This window comes from Zosterops lateralis (genome assembly GCF_965231275.1).
Source record: "Zosterops lateralis genome assembly, chromosome: Z".
NCBI classification, from domain to species: Eukaryota; Metazoa; Chordata; class Aves; order Passeriformes; family Zosteropidae; genus Zosterops; species Zosterops lateralis.
This window is the reverse complement of record NC_139800.1, coordinates 45,132,745-45,152,312: the sequence shown is the minus strand read 5'-3', so window position 1 is coordinate 45,152,312 and position 19,568 is coordinate 45,132,745. Positions and strand designations below refer to the sequence as shown.

The window sequence follows — 19,568 nt, the reverse complement described above, 5'->3', positions numbered from 1 at the left end:
AAATTCCCTACCTCTTATATAAAGAGCTACATCTTTCTGGGGATACGGTGCCCAGTAGTTTTGATTAATAACTCCATTTATTTTATTGGAAGAGGTACTAAACATCAAGTCCTTTCTTACTTTCTACAAGATAAATACGTTTCAACATATCTTTAGTATCTTCTTTCCACTGTTCTTTCTTTCAGTCAGCCCACCGAGTGCTCCCCAGACCTCACCAGCTCCCGATATTTATTCACCTGCATTGCCCTTCAAAGCCTCCTCCATTATACTATTTCTATCCTGAGACAAGAAGACAAAGACGACTCATGTTTACAACCTGCACAAATAATGAATTTATATAGTGACATGGTGGTGCCATCTAAGAGTTCTTAGTATCTGCTTTGCTTTCTTCACTGTTGCTGAACAGCGAGGTGACATTTCTGTAGAGCAGCCTCCCACAGTCCCAAGACTGTGTCATTTCTGCCCCCCTAACTCCTCCTCCTCTCCCTCCCCTATCCATCTTAAGTAGTAATGGTCAGGGTAGAGCTAATAATTCCAGTTTAAGAAAGTAAAAATGCATGTAGGAGCAAGTGTGTCTGCCAGAGACCCCCCCTAGGGATGAGTCAGAAATCTCAAGGAACAGTGGTCCACAACAAAAGAACAAAACCTTTACAACAATGTTTGGATACAGAAAGATGGTAGCTAGTGACCTGACACAGTCTGCTGAGCAGCTGGGCCAGGACCACACATAAACAATTTAATCCAGCACCTCTTTTACTGAAAATGAATAACAAAACCTTAATAAATCAACAATTACTTATTGCTGTATTTGGGGTAATAAATTCTTTAGTTTATCAGTAGCTTGTGGCTTCCATAGCATGTTCTTTGAACAGTTTGCCTTTCAGTTACATCCCCTTTCTCTCCTGAACAATAAATTAGCATTCATTTTTTTAAAGGAAAAGAGGGGAAAAAGAGGATATATTACAATTTTTTTCAAAGCAAAAGGAAAAATGCAACATCTTTTTGACATATATCTTAAAATAATATGAGGATAACTTTCTCTGCATGTTAGATGCCTATGCATAAATAATAAAGGACATTATGTTATTTACAGTGTTACACAATAAACTAAGAGCGTCTCATTTAACACAATATCCATAAAGACAGTAAATAATGAAAACATCCACGTATGTACAGGACATATTTACAATAGAATAGAGAATTACAAATGATGATAATTGGCCATGTTCTTTGTCTGCCTTTCTCTGCAGCATTTCATAGGTGCATTTTTGTTTCTTACTAGAAGTAAGTCCCAGGTGATGGTAAGTAGCCACACTGCAGGGCCAAGAAGTGCTCAACAGGCTGCGAGGTGTGTCCTTTGAGGAAACACCAGTTTGCTATCCTGGATGCTCAGGAAACTGCTTGCAATGTGTGTGAGAGAAGTAGGGAGATGCAGCATTGCTGTTTTGGAGTACTGGAAAGAAGGAGCTTTCCTGTTTCCCTGATAAAGGCAGTGATTGATCTCTTAAACTTGGGTGTGTTGGGGTGGCTCAAGAGATGAAGGGAATAACTGGGCCAAAAGGAGGGAGTAGCCTTTTCTCTGTTACATGAGACCCTCTATGGAGCTGTAATGATTTACACTTCTTAAATAGGCAGGCTGTACCAGGTTGTGCACAACATCATCTACCTATCACTCTTGAAAAAAGCCTTTTATCTTGGAATAATTCCTGCATATAAACACACACACAGGAAAAACTCATGGCTCAAACTAAATGATATGGAAATAAACCAGGACAACCTTAACTCTGCCACCACTGGAATATTTCTCCCCCTCTTCAAAGAATGTTTCTTTTTGACTTTCAGCTGAAGAACCAGCAAGCGTCACACAGTGATGGCTCAAGGGTGTTGGGACTGCCTAGCTCAAAGGTATGGGTAATGAAGCAAATATCCCCAACAGGGGAGCTGGCCTTTTCCATAGGCACTTGCTGGCTCTGCTCCATGCTGCTGCAGCCTCCAGCCCCTTGGCCAGCAGGAACTGGCTGCAGCCTGCCAGCACCACCTGTGACCAGGGAGACTCACTAACTTCTGGGTGTGGGCCTGACTGATGTGAAACACTCTCACAAATACAAGTTGAGAGGTGAGGGTCTGTGTCCTCATCCCACTTCTGTGCATGCCAAGCCAGGGCAATTCCTGAATTCACTGCTGCATGAACTGTGCTGTGAGGCTGGATTCTTCACAAAGATCTAAGGGCTTAGGCAGCCATATCCCCAATTGTATTTTCTTGTTCTTAGGTCCATGTGAAGTCTCCAGCCTAATTTCATGCTTGCCCTATAACACACTGTGTATGTTCCAAGGGGGAGATAGAGCAGAAACTACACAGCAATTTGACTTTGAGGCACTGCAACAGAAGATGCGTGACATTTTCCCCTAGACCTATACCAAATAAATCTCACATGTACAGTTCCCAAATATGGAATTGCTCCTTCATTTTGTACTGTCTCTCCACAATAACAGTGGTAGTAGTCAAATAATCTACTCAACATCAAGGCATGTTCCCTTTCCATCCTAATTAACCTGTCTGGGCTATTATAGATACTTCAACAAGAGCTGGCCCTGTGGCTGATATATATTGGAGGAGTTTACAAAAAAACCTGTGTTATAATCTCTATTCTGCCACTAAAATGGGTGATTTTGGGGCAAATTTCTTGTTTCTCTGCCATCCTTTTTCTGTCTCATCTGTCCTGCAAAGTCTTTGCAGTGTCAGAGGCCTTCCTGAAAGGATAGATATTCAAGTGTCTTGAGTTTCCAAATCCTTTGGAAATTCGTGGTCTTCATTAGGAAAGTCCACCTGGCTCTTTGTACTACTGAGTTGCAGAGTTACTGGAGAAGTGGATATTCTGCTGCATGGGATTGCAGATAAATAAGCACGACTAAAGGGATGAAAATGAGAGTATGGTGTCTAGGCTTTGTAAAGAGCTTTTGTTTCAGTCTGCAAAGGCAAAGTGTGTTCAAGTACATGCCAGCCAGGGAAAAATGGCAAAGGGGACTAAAGTCCAGAGACAGTATTTGCCATCTCCCATAGATTTCTCAAATAAGCAGTGCCATTTCAGCCTCTACATAGCCCAAAGCTGCGCTAGTTCCCTAGCCTTTTAGTTCTACCACTAACATTCTAGTGGACAACGTTGTATCCTATATTAAGTTTCTTTTTGCTCTTTTCTGCTGAATCTGGTGTTCAGGTAGACTCACCAGTGCTCTTATTGATGTGATACGGTTATTTATGCAGTGAGGAACTCACTGATTTTTGTCATCCTGGCAAAGAGCTTCTTTTGCTGTACTTTGCTTTCCAGGTCTCAAATCAATAGGACACCTTGTTCAGCAAAACTCTTAGGCACATGCTTAATTTTTTGCATGTGCTGGATATGTCAGTGGGAGTCTAGCACACGCTGAAGGTAACTTTTGCTGCAATTAGCATAAGCATATGCCTGAACAATTTACTGAGTTGGGACTTTTGTTCCTCAGGCTTACATCTCACAATTTTTCCTTAATGTATTTCTCTTTATTTAACCAGGACCAGAATGTGGCCCAAAGGATGAGTGTAGTTTGGCTGAAATTCTTTTTCTCTTGACAGGGCTCTTATTTAGAGCTCAGTAATACCTGTAAAACATATGTTCTCATTTTCAGAATCCCCAGAGTCTAGGAAAAACATTTGTTTTCCACATCAATCCTGAGTCAATGCTGTGCCAACTGAACACAACAAAAAATCAAAAGTATAGAAGAGGCAGAGTGACCCTGACTAAACTGATAGGAATTCAGTGCAAAAGAGGCCATTTGCTTCTGTCTGGATGGATGCATCTGCTCCAGCACTGACAGCATCCTTGTTCACTATTAGTCAATGGCTTCAAGACTGTCATTGGCTATATAAACACTGGTATCAAATAGTCACCCATGGATTACTAGGGCTGTAGCCCACATGGTGTGCTTGCCTTCATAAATGGGCTCTGAATTAGCCTTGCATCTCTCAACCCAAGTAATGGAGTTGATAAAGGTCAGTGGAAACAAACTCCATACATCTGCTTCGTCCTTCCTACATGCCTATAATTTTTAACCATTCAGCAAATCAAGTTCTTCCCTGAAAGGCCTTTCTCTGTCCAAGAGTAAGCCTTACTCCAATAGCAACTCTAATAAGGTATTGCTAGAAGCTTGTCAGGGTTCTTTCTGAGGAAGAGAAAAAAGGGAAGAAAACTGAGGGGAATCAAAAGAATAAATCATGTATTAGAAATCAACATTAAGAAATAGAGGTGAAAACTGATTGCACTTTTATTAGTGGTGTTAGAGCTAGATCTCTTCCTTGCTTGATTACAGATATCTATTATATTTGCCCCATTAACATAAAATAATAGAATTTTTTTTCTCCTTTTTTTTTTTTTCCTTTTTTGTTTAAGTAGAGTATTGGGTTCAATGCCTCAGCCAACTTAAACCCATTTCCTAACGGATAACTAGAACAATTAATATCTGGAAAATAATGAAATGGCAGCTCCTAGTGATTACAAGCTGACCTCTGATTAATAATATATTTGGTTTAAAATCACAGTATTACTTTTTTCCTATAAGTAACATTATTTAATGCAGGTTGGCTTTTTTTTTTTTTTTTTTTTTTTTTTTTTGTTTGTATGTTTTTGTTATCCTGCTGTTATTAATAGTAGCATGCTGTTGGATCTACTATTATCCCAGTGCTCAAAGAAGCAAACCTTTTGGCTGGCAGAGAGCAGACAAAACTCATCTCATATACGGAAAGCAAATAAAAGTTCTCATATACAAATTTTTTTTTTTTTACTTTTTAAATTTTTTTTAATCTTTTTTTTTTTTTTCTTTCTGACTCTGTGTGTGTGTATATGTGTGTTTTTCTGGTGGAGTAGGGTGGGGGTGCCATTACAGGGCTTTCTGATTTGGAAACTCTACAGCAAGCGACCAGAATCTGCAATTCTTGCAAATCATACATCCAGTCATTATAATGCAGTGCACAAAAAAGCTAGGACAACTGAGGGCTAAAAGTTTCGCAAAATACTATGGGACAGCCATCATTGTAACTGTACAAAACTTGCTCTCAACTTAACATAACATAAAGGCACCATTGATATCTTTCCCCATTTTTGAAATACTGTAAAAAATTGCTACATATGGCACATAACACATTTGTACATACGTATATTTAATTTATAAAAGTTTCTTTTCCTCTCCTGTTTTCTATCAGCAGAATTGCTAAAATAAAATAAATTGTTTAATTTAGAGGTGGAATACTTCATTATATAAAATAAAGTTTTACATGTGAATCTATGTGTTTTACGTTTTATACAGCAATAGGGTCTTGGTTAGCTATCACACTGGACAACCTTGCTTGTAACTCTTCCGGAGTGGAGAAGCGGTTTGCCGGGTTAGTCCTGGTTTCAGCCAGCCGGAAGGCAGCGGCTGGCTCCAGACTGGTCACCCCGGGGTTGGGTATGCTCAGAAATGGTGTATCCTCGCCTATTCTCTCATCTTCGGTTTCGGTCTCAGAGCTGCTGCTCTCAGAGCTCGTGTCAGAGTCCACTTCCACCCTGCTGGAAATGTGGCCATTGGGCTTTGTTCTTTTGACCCTCCGACTGTTGGTGAGTTTCTTTGGAGGCTCCTGTGCTGGTTCGTACTCCTGTGTGGTCTCGTACTCCTCATCCTCCACGATCCGCAGAGGACTTGGTGGCAGGCTGTTGCTCTCATGGGTGGCATTTTGGTGAAAGGAGTTGAATTGCTGAAGGTGGTGGTCATACTTCTCATGCAGCTGCAGCGGAGTCACCAGGAGCAGTGGTCGCTCTTCCTCTATGAAGGGACTCACTGCCACTGAGGGGATGGAGATGGTCAAGCTGGAAGCCGGTGGTGACATTGTGGAGGGGTGGGACTTGGGAGAAGTTGGAGTGTGAAAATCAACAGGTGACATGCGAGCTGGTGTGGTCATAGCTGAGACATACCTGAAGAAAAAAGATGGGAAAAGGTTGCGAGCACAAGGAGTGGTGACCTGCAAACACAGCAGCTCATGTGGACTGGGAGAGAAATGGCAGGGATCCCTTAAGATCCCCAGAATCCTCACACAGGGCTACTAAGCAACTTTTCCTGTTCCTATTAATCCTATAAACTGCAGACTTCTGGGACTCTGGGCAAAAACATTTGAAAGCAGGAGGAGTGCAGAAAACTCCCAGATCCCAGCCATGGAGATGCTGTAAATTTTTTGCCAGAATAACTTTTTGGAATGAATCCAGAAATGGGATTCAGAGACAGACAGGCTGCCAGAAACAAAATGCATTTGCAAGTATTTTCTCAAAAGGAAAACAGCTGCTGCACTTTTGGAAGGATTTGACCAGAATCTGGGATACATGCAAACAGACATGGGGAAAGAAAGGAAGGCAACTGAAGGACAGTCCTCTTGGGGCTTCATTCTCTTACGGCAACCAAACTGTCTCAGGCTAAGGAGGAAAGTAATGTTTGGATAAAATCTAGAGCCAGATTCTGAAAATTTTAATCACCAAGGATAGCCAGAGAAGCACTTGTAGCACCATCCCAGGAGCTTTGTGCTGTTCCACTCCTTGGGTGCTAGTTACCCTGGCTGGCAGATTTATCTGCAAAGAAGCACAGAGTATCATTTGTCCTCATATGGGAACAAATGCTGAAAGATAGGATTGTCTGGTCTAGTGCCCATGATTTCTCTGCAAAATTTGTCCCTGCTCCTGTGGGAAGGGTAGTGGTCAGAACCGATTTCTGAAAATGAAGCTCAGGTGCCATTAAAGGGCTTGTCCCAAAGAAATGGAACAAAAAATGTGAAGCTCTCAACTAGTTTTAATCAGTAGACATGCTATGAAGTCATGTGGATTCATGTCAGGTGAGGATCTGCCTAAAACCACTTGATCAAAAGCATAGTGCCCAGCATGATGCTTTGCATGGCCTGGCTTTCCTTTTATCCTTATCCTAAATTCACCTGCCTGAATTTCATCTGTGTCTAAAGTTAAAATCATTCTAAGCTCCATCACAGGCTCATTGAGAAAAGCTATATGTCTGTGATTGATGTAGTTATTTAGTTTTCCATTACTGGTTTATTTATCTGAGCCTGAAATTACCAAAATAAACCTGAATCCAGTCTTCTTATTCAATCTGTGACTCAGTTGCACATATTACACTTGATAAAAATGGAATTACAGGAAAAAGGAGAAAACGGGACAGATTTTGGAGAGAAATGCAGTAGCATAAATTGATTTCACTAGAGGTGTATTGATTGCACATTGATTCACATGAACCGAGGAGTAAGAGAATGGAAAAAACCAAACCTAGAGTTACGCATGGGAATTAATCAAGTTGGTTGAGTAAAGGGCAGTGAATAAATCTGTGTATTGGACGAATTAAGTAATTTTTTCTCCTTCCATGAGTGAGCTTTTAATCTCTTACACATTTTTAATAGGCATTGTCTGAAAAACTTTCAGCCTTTCTACTTTCTCAGCTGGTACACTGTTGCATATACATCTTTATGACACACTGGATTTTAGCTAGACTGGTTCTGTTAACAGATTGAGTTGGTTAAATGTGCTCAATGTACTGTGCAGGCTTCCAACAGTGCCAAGTTACTTATATTGGAATGTTGCACATTCACACATTTCTGGTCTATTCCCCCACACCCTACCAGGGCAGTGCTAACTAGCTGCTGTCTGAAATCTGAGGCTCAGGAGCTAAATTCATGCAGCTCTAGCCCATCCTGAGAGGAAGGTTAAAAGGTGATTGATTTATCCAGCTTCATGGCCAACTATGCTGGCTCAGTGAAAGGGGATCAGAGTGTACCCATGGCCACACAGCACACATTAACTAGTTATACGCTGTCAGCTTCATCATATAGTCCAGCCTTTTGTGCAGAGACAGTGGTTTTTGACCTTCTCTCCTGTAAGACAGCTAAGGACATGCAAGATAAAACTGCTTCTGCCCTCTGCTTGTGTACACAGAGCATGGGATCCAGCAAATGGATGGGGTAACGCAAAAGAACCTCTTGTAATGTCTGTTCAATTTAATTTGAAAATTGAGGGAATACAGCCTTGGTCTACCAATTCACAGTCCAGCAACATTTGATGGCTTCAGGAAGCAATTTGTCAGCTTCCACATTCCTTTATGTTTCTGAGTAATTTTTAGTTCCAAATAAATCTCACTTTCTCCCTTGTATATATACAAGCCATCTCAGGAACAATTGGCCATGTATTCCCTGCTCGCTAAAAACAGATGAGGCCTGAAATTAATGCCCAGGGAACAATCATCTCCCACATTCCAAATTTGTGCTTGCTTCAGGCACGGGCTAGGCTTGTCAATGCCTGATGAATTATCACAAAATGCTGCTTTTGACCTGTAGTACAACCTTCAAGAAACACAATAATTGATGAATCTTCTTTCTTCTCAGAGAAAGAAAAAGGAATACGCTCTCCTCTCTCTCCTTACCCTCCCATCCCCAATTAAATCTAAACAGTTTGTATTAGAATGATTCTTTGGGTGACCCATGCAATGCAGGCAGACAGCAGGAATGGTCTTCACTTCTCACATGCAGATGCCCAAATATACTAAGCTGCAATACTCACCATTGGCAGGTGTGTGGGCGTGCATCCTGCTTGGTTCCCAGGCAGGAGACAACATGGTATTTACTGTTACAGGTCCTGATCCAGCAAAGCACTTAAACACATGCTGAGCTCTACCCATGTGAATAATCTTGCCGATTTCAGTGGGCATACTTGCATGATTAAAAGATAATCTTATCAAAGTGCTCTGCTGGATTGGAGCCATGGCTGTTTATGTCATGTGAGCCCCGTATCTTCAAATTAAATTCCATGGTAAATAACACATAATTTTTAATGAGGGGGCTAGTTTATTATCCTTAGTGGTACTACACTCAGGGTCCTTCCTTCAGTGGGCCCTCTTCCTGCTGCTTAGCAGTTTGTATGGCAGAGGGAGTACCACAGAAATGGCATTTGCTGTACTCACACATTCATTTTTCTGAAAACCACAGTTTGTCTCCTACACAACTCAGTCTCCTTGGGGATTGCCTGGTTGCATTTTTGGCATCATGGACACTCCAGAAGGCCAAATCCCAAGAGCTCAGAGAACTGGTCCATAACTTTTTGTTTTCCTTTTCTTCTGTCTATGATTCCTGGGAGAAAAGCTCTTTTTAAATCTCTTGTTTCTTCTCAGTCTTTCTTCTGCTATTATGGGGCCATCTTGAAGCAAAATGCTAGCCTAAACCTGAGAAGGATTTTTTCAGTAAAATTTTTTTGCAACTGATGTAGTTCTAGGCAGATTTTAGGAAATGATGAAGCCGCCTTTTCAGAGAAAAAAATTGTTTGGTTGGAAAACTCCTGACCAGCCTTATTCATAACTGTTCCTGATTTAATAATGACCGGAGTCCCTCTGGCTTGCACTTTGTATTCCTTGCTTTTATTTAATAAAGGGTTAAGTGGAATTTTTTAAGGATTTAGGAGCTGGAATATAGCAGAAAGTAGATGGTGGCATAACTTCTATACTGCTGAGGAGTCATTAGTGCCCTCCTCCTGTGGATCAATACAGTACTTTCTCCCTGTAAAATCTCTCAGCCTCTCACTTGGATCTTCTAAGAAACTGGCACTTAGGCAAAGTTCTGTTTATACTTTACAATGGAAATTTCTGACTAATTACTCCAGTGGAGCTTTTCCAAGTGTGAACTGCTGGCTAATAGGACTAAATCCAGCAGAGGCAAGAAGGGAAGAAATGCTTTTTTTAGACTTTAAACTACTACTAGGCTCTCCACCTTTACGAATAAGGAGAGGTACGTCCTACATGAACAGCTGCACTGTTGCATTGTCTCCTTTGAGACCATGTGCGAAAACACCAGGTCTTGTCAGCTGAAAGCAATGAGGTGGCGTATCCTACCTTTCACTGTGAGGAGAGTCCCGGTAGGAGTCGGGGGTCTCCCTGGCATGCCGGAGGAAGCTGTTTCCATCCCGTGGCCCGCCAATGCCGTTGAGGCGGCCCCGGGGCCCCGCTGGGCTGGCGTGCCTGCTATTCTCCATGGAGGAGCTGACGAGCACCGAGTGGCTTTCAGAGAGGATGCTTTCAGTGTGGCCATTACTCCAGCTGGAGAACACCAACCAGGAAAAGACAAAGAGGGAGTGTGAGAGTGGGTTTTGGTAGCAAATGCATATGAGCAGCTCAGCCAGGGAAAGGAGGGGCTCTGTTGGCACTCAGGATCTGCAGCATAACCTTTGGTTTGGTAACTGGAGCTGCAGAGTTTAGCAAATTGTATGAGTCCACAGGTACCAAGGTGATTTTGCACATATGGATAAAAGGAGAGAGAAGGAGGGCTTTCCAGTCATCAGAAGCGTCACTGATTTAGCAGTCTGCATATACTAAATTTCACTGTGACAGTCTTGGAAAGCCATTCAGGTAATAAAGGTCTTTGTAAATTCCTGCAAAGATAATTAGTTAGGTGATATGACATTAAATATTGTTAGTCTTAAAATGAAAACACTATGAAGGGAGCATAGATCTTCCCTGGTTTGTTGTTTTACACATAGTTTTGGTTTTGCAACAGCAACAGATCAGATAATATAGCTGCTATTTGCCTTCCCCCTCCAGTACCTGTGGCTGGGTGTCTGGGTGACTGTCACGGAGTGATGTGTTGTTGAGGTGTAATGGCTTGTAGAAAACGAAGTCTCTGTTTCTCGCTCGATGACATGCTCACTGGAGATTACATTTTTTGAAACGTATTGCTGAAAAAACCCAGACAAACCTCAGGTTTACAAACTGTAATTCACAGCATATTCATAGACATAATTCTCAATCCCTCCTTTCCAGATTTCAGCCTTTTTACATGTGCCAAAGCACAAATTTTGTCACTTAAATACATGCAGAAACCATACTGACACACTTGAGCACATTCATGTACACCTCTGTGTACATAGCCCATCTAGACTCAAAACAGGAGATAAATGAGGAAAGCAGCAAAGGTCTGCATCCCAATCAAACTATAAAAATGTATTTAACAAGGGTACAAGAAGTCCCAATAGACAGACATGTGGAAAAGCAACCTCCCATTAGCATCAGATACATCAAAAATACTATTTTCTGATGGAGAAGATGGCAGCAGCTTGCAATAGCAATTTTTTTCCGTGTGGAGAAAGCTGAGAGAAATCAGTCACCAGCCGGCAGCAGGTAGATGTTTAAAAGCTGTGGGGTGAGCTGTCCTGTGGCAGTAGCAGCCCAGGCTGAAACCCGTGCAGTGGAACCTACATTGACGAGCTGGACATTATCTGGCACAGGGTTGGGGTGGTGCGGCCCGTTGGCCATGTTCATCACGTTGTTCCTCTCCGAGCGCAGGCTCTGCCGCAGGCGGTCGTGCAACTTTTTCCTTTGCTTCCTGTGCACGAAACATGGAAACAATTTCAATGGACAAAAGGAAAGCAGCTGCCCCTTTCAGCATATTGATGTTAGTGATAATAATATAACATCACTTTTTTTTTGCCAGAATTTTCTGCACTGCTGCTAGAACTCAGAATAATTTTGAAAACCACAGGTCTAATTGCAGCTGGAGCTGTGGGGACCTGCACAGGGGGGAAGGATATTTGGGATCCCTTCCAGGAGTCAGCAGGACACAGGGGGGCAGGAATAAGTGAGAGGAAAAGGGAGGCCACTTTTAAGCAATGCTCTGCCTCAGGAGAAGCTCTTTTCTGCACTCAGAAGGGAGGGGGAAGAGATTTTAACCCAGACACCTTGACACCCTCACAAGGGCCAAGGCAAAGTTTCTGACAGCCCATTGAGCTACGCCTCTTCATTCACTACAGGGAGCCGAGGTGCCTGTGCCCCAGGGCTTGCTTGCAGATGCTGGAACATGGTTTTTGTGATGTAACGATAATACATTTTTTGGTGGGATCCATCCCCTACCTTAACAGTGCATTTCAAATCCATAAATGTGTTAAAGAAGAGTGCAGAGGAAGCCTCAGAAATCCAAAGTGAAAGTACATGGGATAGGCCTGAGCCTGTAGACTTCCTGGCAGGTCTGGAAGGTTTTGTTTCAGCAACATCAGATTTGTTCTGAAGCCTAATGATTACCAGGTGGATGCCATGGCTGCTAATGCAATTAGTAGAACTATCCATGTACTAGTGACATGATCTCTGACTGACTTTGATGCTTCTACTCTTTCCTGTCCTTAGCTGCTGTTTCCCCACTTGCTAATGACATGTAAGTCCTCTGAGGAGTGTGGGAGCTGGGGGAGTTCAGCCTGGAGAAAAGGAAGCTCAGGGGTGACCTTATCATTCTCTACAAGTGCCTGAAAGGAGGCTGTAGCCAGGTGGGGGTCGGCCTCTTCTCCCAGGCAAGTAGCAACAGGACAAGAAGAAATGGCCTCAAGCTGTGCCAGGAGAGGTTCAAGCTGGACATCAGGAGGAATTTCTTCATGTCAAAGGTTGTTAAGCATTGGAACAGACTGCCCAGAGGGGTAGTGGAGTCACACTCCCTGGGAGTGTCCAAGAAATGACTAGTCATGACACTCAGTGCCATGGTCTAGTTGATAAGTCAGTCAAAGTTTGGACACAATCTCAAAGGTCTTTTCCAACCTAAATGATTCTGTGATTCTGTAATCCTTCCGCTCTCCTCAGAAGAACTTTTCAGAAGATCATTACAAGGTGTCAGCAGCAACATTTACAGCATAGTAAAACATGGCTATGCAAAACACTAATTAAAACACCAAAATAAATAACCAGAGAAAGGGCTATTCAATTTCAGACTCAATTTATAAATATTGCCCAGTTTTCTCTTATTACACTGGAGAACTTCCATCATATTGTCACAGAATCCAGGGCAGTGAAGGGAGGGCGTAGGCTCCAACACACTCTAGAATGTATATGACTTTGTCTGTGGCAAAAGCTAAAATACATACTAAGCTGTATGCAGAAGTGCAGATAGTGATGGCACGATAGGACATGTAAGAGATAACTATTTTCAATCCCATTTTGAACTCAAGGGGACTATTCCAAGCTTTACGAAAAAGGAGAAGTGAGGGAGGGCAATAAATTTGTTGAAGCTTGAGAGCCATGAAAGCTTACAGACAACGAAAACATGACCTAACACACAGCATTTTACATATTTTTCTCTCTGTGTATGTGCCTGGATAGTGGAAAATGCTTAATTTATGTCACATCACATGAATGACAAATCCAGATACATCTGTCTTGGAAATACTCCTGTCTCAGAAGGCCACAGTCTGTGGTTCATGTGGACTTTATGCTTTGAGGATAACCAGGCATCATCACAGGACATGTAAGCACTTAAGGTGTATAGAGAGTGCAGTGCCAGGAGATATTTGAGCTACCCAAAGACCTGCTGGGCTGAGAGGCAAGCACTCAAGCAAGATTTTAACTTGATTTCACAGGTCCCCTTCATAAGACTCTGGAGACCTTGGGAGCTGAGAACAATCTGAATTCCTTAACATGGTAGGCAAAGCCAGTGAGTTCTAGGAGGAGTTTGAGTTTGTCATCTACAGGACTGAAATCCTGGCACATGTAACCCAGGAATCCGTTCCTAGAAAACTACATTACTTTCCACCTTCAGTGACCAGTGTTTTTGAATTTGCATGCTTTTATCTGTGCTGTTTGTCCTGTAGTAAAAGGACACTAACTTAAAAAAGAAATTATTCCACAGAACTGAGATGAAAGAAAAATGGGAAAGCTAGTGTGTACTTAAGAAGCTTTTATCTTCATATAAATGATTTGTGAATAAAGTACCTCTGAATTAAGACTCAGTGTCTGAAGATACTGCCTTGGCAATTTATCAGCAGTATCTCTTGCAAGGAGACCAACAAAATCTAAGCTATTACACTGGTTGTCCTCCTAACACCATTACAAGATTTCTCCTGGTTTCTGAATTTTCCCCCATTTAGGGAAAAGAGCATTTGCAAGTCACCTCACAGATATGAGTCGGGAATCACTGCTGCATTTGGAGAGCCGTGTCTTGGCATGGCATTCTCATCAACTGTTTTGGAAAACATTTAACTTTTGGTTCACAGTGATTACTGATGGCTGGGGCAAAAAAAATGCATCCAGACCCCTGATGAATTCTGCGGGCTCTTTACAGAAAACGATACCTCAGGATCCTGACTAAACGCTTGTTGAAATACATGGGATATGATTTCTAAAAGCAGTAATGGATCTGATTTTTTATTACTGTTTCAGTTGTTCCCCACTGACCACTGGCACAAGGTTATGGGTGGGAGCAGTTGTGTGTATGTGTCTGGACTCTCACTGAGAGGGACAAATGATCTCTCTCCTCCCCCACTTTTAACACATCCATCACTGGTCGGGCTTACAACAAAAAACCAACAGTCCAACTGCCAATCAGACCTTTAAACAGTAAATCAGGTTTATACAAATGTGGAATATTTATGATATGGGTTTTGTGTGTTTTGTTGGGGAGATTTATAAGGGCAGCCAGAAGTTTTGGCAGCAGAAATTCTGCTGATGTTCTGTGTAATTTATGGCCCAGAGTGCCTCATGCATGTTTGAGAGTCACCCCCAGTAATTTAGAGACTCACAGAACACATTTAAATGCCTTCTTTTGCATTGAGAGCATTTTTGTGTTTGTATAGTAACTTTTAGCATCATTAATAGTGTCTCCAGTACCAACAAATTAGGCTTTTACAAAAAATCCACTGCTGGAAAGTAACATAATTCCAACATTGGAGTTTGTTTCTTTTCAGCTGGGGAAACCAGCTGAAATTTGTGATAGAAAAGAAAGCAAACAAAAAGAGACAAAAAATTGCAAATTACGTTTGAAGACTGAGAAATTTTTCAGATACCTGTCTTAATTTTGCATTGTTGATGGACATGGAGACCCACATTCATCTGGCTTGGACCAGAGCACCATGGTCACAAGTTTGTCTCTTAAGCTCACCTCTAGAGAAACCCAGATACAACCTTATGCCCAGAGAAGCTACAGTCAACTGGGAAGGCCCTGACCAACAACCACAGACACGAAATAGAAGAGAAAAGTTTACTTGGTTTTGCAGTAGGCCACCACACACATGATGCCAACTACTAGAAGAGCAATGCAAATGCCAGTTATGGTCAGCACTCGTTTCTGGTACAGTTCCTCAGCTTCTAGAAAGGGACAAAACCAGAAAAAGTCACAACATGGAGGATGGCTAAGCAAGGAACACTCAATCAACAGCTGTCATGCTACAAACCACTACACAGATTCACACAGCCACACCGAGACACAGCCACCACACATCAGGCAGACCCATCATTGACTGCAAGGAGAACAGGACTACACCACAATAATGGGTGATGAGGACAATTAACACAACATTGGGGATGAGAAAAATTACAGAATTACAGTCAAAAGTCACTTTTTTTTTAAAGCCAACAAGAAAAATATCTAAGAAACAACTTCATAGTTGACAAACACAGCATTTGCTAGAAATAAAAATGTAGTGTGGTAAGGCAAAAATATGAATTTGCAAATGCTTTGGAAGTTTTGCAAAGACAGCTGGAATGAAAGCCATTTTACAGGTCTTATGAGATTTTTTTTTCTTATTATCTTTCTTGGATTGTTTTCACATCCAATATCCCTCTGGTCCCATGTCAATTTATATCTCAGCTGTCTTTACAGGAGAAATTTCAAAATAGTCTTCTACATTTGAGACATGAGCTTGGCTTGTAATCATATCACCAATGGAAATGCAGACAGGTTTTGAGCTCTGGTCATAAAATTCAGACTCTATCTCCAGTGCTCCTCCTAAAACACAGCAATATCAACAACCAGCAGTGCCTTGTGTGAGAGAAATGCAGATTTTCAACTTATATCCCTTTGTGACCAACAAAGGAACTCTATCTAGGATGGCAGCTTGTTCAGTGATGACAACTTGTTACCGATCTCATTCATCAGAGATATTTCACTTTCATAAATGTGTTAGTAGCACTGCTAATGTTTGGGCTGGAGTTACTGATGCTTTCCAGCCTCACTCACGCTTGGCAGAGAGCATTGCTGAGTGCTCTGCTGGGGAAATGTTATGTAAGGAGCCCTGAAACAGAGGCACATTCTGTGTTGACACTTTACAGATGTGGATTTGTGTTCCCGCTGTTAGGACAAAAATGGATGTCTAGCTTTACTCAAGTCTTATTTTTGATTAAGCAGACAGACCAATAGTTATCTGCAATACTGCCCACAGTCAGAATACTAGCAGATGATTAAAAATAAATGAATGAATTAGAGCTGCACAGCTTTGCACTACCTTTGGGATAAATGCCAGCATTACTCCTGCTGGAAGGGACTTGCATCTGGCTGGTACAGAGGTGCACAATGCTCTCTCACATGTGCCATATGCCTCTGTCCAAATGATGTGCTGTCATAAATGACACACCAGTTCAGGGGAAAATACTCCTCACTGAACAGGGAGAAGACTTCCCTGAGCTTGTCTAGTTTTGCTTTAAAGTTGCTGTGGGCAAGTGGCAAATACTCCATGCAACAAACCAAAAACCAAAAACAATTCTCAGTTTCTCTGATACAATGCACCACACAATGGAACAAGTTTATGTTACAAGCCAAACCCACTGTAAATCAAACACCAGCAGGTCATGAGCACCGTCAGACAAAATTAATAGCACAAATTATTAACAAAGATGGGGGAAGGGGAGAGAAGAAGTAAGTGTGGTAAAACTAGGATGCTGCAAAAATGTATTAAAGAAAAATAAATATAACTTTGAGAACAGAAAGTCAAAAAAGGGAAGGAAGAAAAGGCTGAAACTCCAATCAAACTATGACAAAGAAAAAGAGGAAGGTGAAATATAAGGGAAGACAGGAAAAAAGGGTAGAGAAGTCAACTACAGGCCTGGCACAGCATGCTTGGAACTGGAAAAAAATAGAGAGAAGAAATGCTTGGGACAAAAAAAAGTTTGAAGCAGTGTGAAGGGATTTCTCATACAGCATAACTCCTCACCTAGGCTAGTTAGTGGCACTGGACCCCCTGCCCTTTTTTGCCCCTTCTGAAAGCGCTTATTAGTTAGCCATGGAAATGGTGTATTACGAGGATGTCACAGGAAACAGGAGAATTGTGCTAAGCAATTTAGAGGCTAATTTGAAATGCTTTGAATTATTATTTTTTTTATTGTCATGCTGTCAGCTGTTAGCTGTTAGCTTATGAAGGCAAAATGAATAATGACATATCAACCCATTTTTTTTTCTTGAAGCACAAGGGAGAAGAAGTAGAAAATTAACAGTGGACACTGCTCAGTTTTCATACTGAAGAAAAAATTGGACTGACTCCAGGAAGTTTGCTGCAGGCTGAGGCTGTTGCAAATGAGCTGGGCAGCTTGCTGGGATGGCCTGACTGTGCCAGCAAACTGAGGCTTGTTGCTTGCATGTGAGACTTCTCTGGGTGCTCACTCACTGCAGGGGATGGGGGATGCAGAGAGGGGAGCAGGGCTGTGGGTGCAGCCCTGAGCAATGCTCCTAGCACCAGCAAGTCTGCTGAGACTGTAAGTCTTGATGGGCATGGGAAATTAAATCTCTGGATCTACTTTCACAGCCTTAGTCCCTTTCTCTGTCCTTTGAAACAAGGCCCCAAGGAAAATGCAGCTTGGTAGGGTGTGCATGAATGGCGATGCTGCCATGCCCCTCCTCAAAATCTAGGGGAAAGGTCTGACTAGGAAAGCACCCACACCTGGGCATGTCATGCCCAGCAAACCAGCAGACTCTCATGTAAACCTGGCTGTGCTCCTGACTGACAGGGGACAGCCAGGGCCAAATGGGGGATGCCCTGGTGTTCTGCAGAGGCCAGTGTGGGTGGCAGGAGATGCTGGCAGCTAGGACAGGACTAGGATCCTGGTTAAGACTCTGCAGATGGCATGGTACCTCAAAGACAAGCCTTGGACTCTCTGTTCAGGGCCAGAAGAGTTTTGCAAAGAACTCCTATGGGGCACTTGCAGTTATACTACATCTTGCCCCAAAACTGCCTTCTGTCCCTGACCAATGTCACCATTTATGGAGTCAGTTTATGACACCTAGCTAAATAACACATACTGATTAAACTATCTTGAAAAAACTTTATAGCAGCCTTGCAGAAAAGTCTGTAAAAATTGTATGTGCAATGAGAATTTAGGAAAGATTTTAGCCTGTTAAGTACTAAAAATAATTTCAGCAATTTTTTTACCCTACAGAATGCTAGGAAAGTCAAATCAATGTAAGACTTAAGTCAAGGTATTACATAGGCAGCCTTTCAAATATGCATGTTATGCAATTAATTTCACATCTCTCTAATCTATACATAACTGATCTGGTCTTAAATTTGCTCAGTTTTAATGTTTTTCTTCTTACTGACCTCTGGGGATTTTTAAAAGAATTTAATTCTAAGAGGTGGTTCTGCTGATGCAATTTCATATATAAAGCAAAATTTTCATGCCAGTTTTTAAAAGAATTTTAATTTAACTCCTCATACGTTAATGTAGCCATATATCTTCCACTACAATCTAATATGCGTAAGTGGCAATTAATGCTAATTTAGGATAATGATAAAAACAAAAATAAGCTGGGTTGTGAGTGATTTTTTAAATTTGGGCTTGTAATGGGTTTTCCACAGTTCACAGCTTAAGCTAATGACATTTTGTGGGGGCATTTTAATAAGAACATGAACTACAACTGCCTCACCATATTTTTTTTTTTTTGTTGTTGTTGTTGTTTGTTTGGGTTTTTGTTTGCCCTTTTTTTTCTCATTTACCAATATTTATAGGAGATTCCAAGCTAAAACTGACCTGCATTTTGAGTTAGCTTATTCAAGAAATGCATTATTTGTACCCCTGAATACAAACAGCTAGTCAAGTAAGTATGGCCTATTCATAAATAAGACATAAAAGATCTATTTCTATTATATTTAAAGATGAAGTGTGAAAATAGTACCCACTGCCAATGTTCTTCTTAGTTTTAGGAATATTGAATATATTTGCTGACTTGAGGATCTGGAGTCTATCTGTAAACTTCTGCTTAAATTTCTAAATAACTTTCAGTCCACTTAGAATTTACAGACCTGGAAATTAATGCATATATGCATATGATTTACAGATATGTATAGGCAACTGATTTACATATGTGTAACCACCTAGATGTGGGTTTATATGTAAAAATTTACTTGAAAATCAGAGCTCAACACTGCAAATTTGCAGAATTTTAAGTGGCCAGAACAGTTTCTCTTTTAGCATACTCGTTAGACTTTTTACTTAACACTTACAGTGTTTCCAAAACCTGGCAACCCGAGAAAAACTCACCAAAAGCAGATGTCAAAACTAGTCAAAACTATACAGCAGAAAAAGGAATGTACACTATGTTATGATCACTTCAGTGATTCCTTGAACTCCTGAAGTCTGGAATATCCTATCAATATTACCATTTTAGTGAACTGATCTCCACTGACACTTTGACAAAGGTTGTTGTTATAGCTGTATGATCCCTTTTAAAGCATAAAGAAATTGGTTAGGAATTGAAAAGGGGAAGTGGAGAAAAAAAACAAAAAGGGGTTTATCTC

General features: G+C 41.4%; 1 protein-coding gene across 4 annotated transcripts in view; it reads right to left on the bottom strand.

Annotated features, from left to right (window-relative positions):
• Positions 1 to 516: 516 nt before the first annotated feature.
• NRG1 (neuregulin 1) overlaps positions 517 to 19,568 on the bottom strand; it is a gene marked incomplete at its 5' end in the record, with an annotated part of 177,648 nt that continues 158,596 nt past the window's right edge. For all 4 annotated transcript variants that reach the window (XM_083883859.1, XM_083883860.1, XM_083883862.1 and 1 more), the window contains 5 exons: positions 517 to 5,978; positions 9,931 to 10,134; positions 10,639 to 10,769; positions 11,290 to 11,416; positions 15,048 to 15,150. In XM_083883859.1, coding sequence (XP_083739985.1) covers positions 5,327 to 5,978; positions 9,931 to 10,134; positions 10,639 to 10,769; positions 11,290 to 11,416; positions 15,048 to 15,150 — 1,217 coding nt within the window. In that variant the 3' untranslated portion in view covers positions 517 to 5,326. The remainder of the gene's footprint in view (positions 5,979 to 9,930; positions 10,135 to 10,638; positions 10,770 to 11,289; positions 11,417 to 15,047; positions 15,151 to 19,568) is intronic.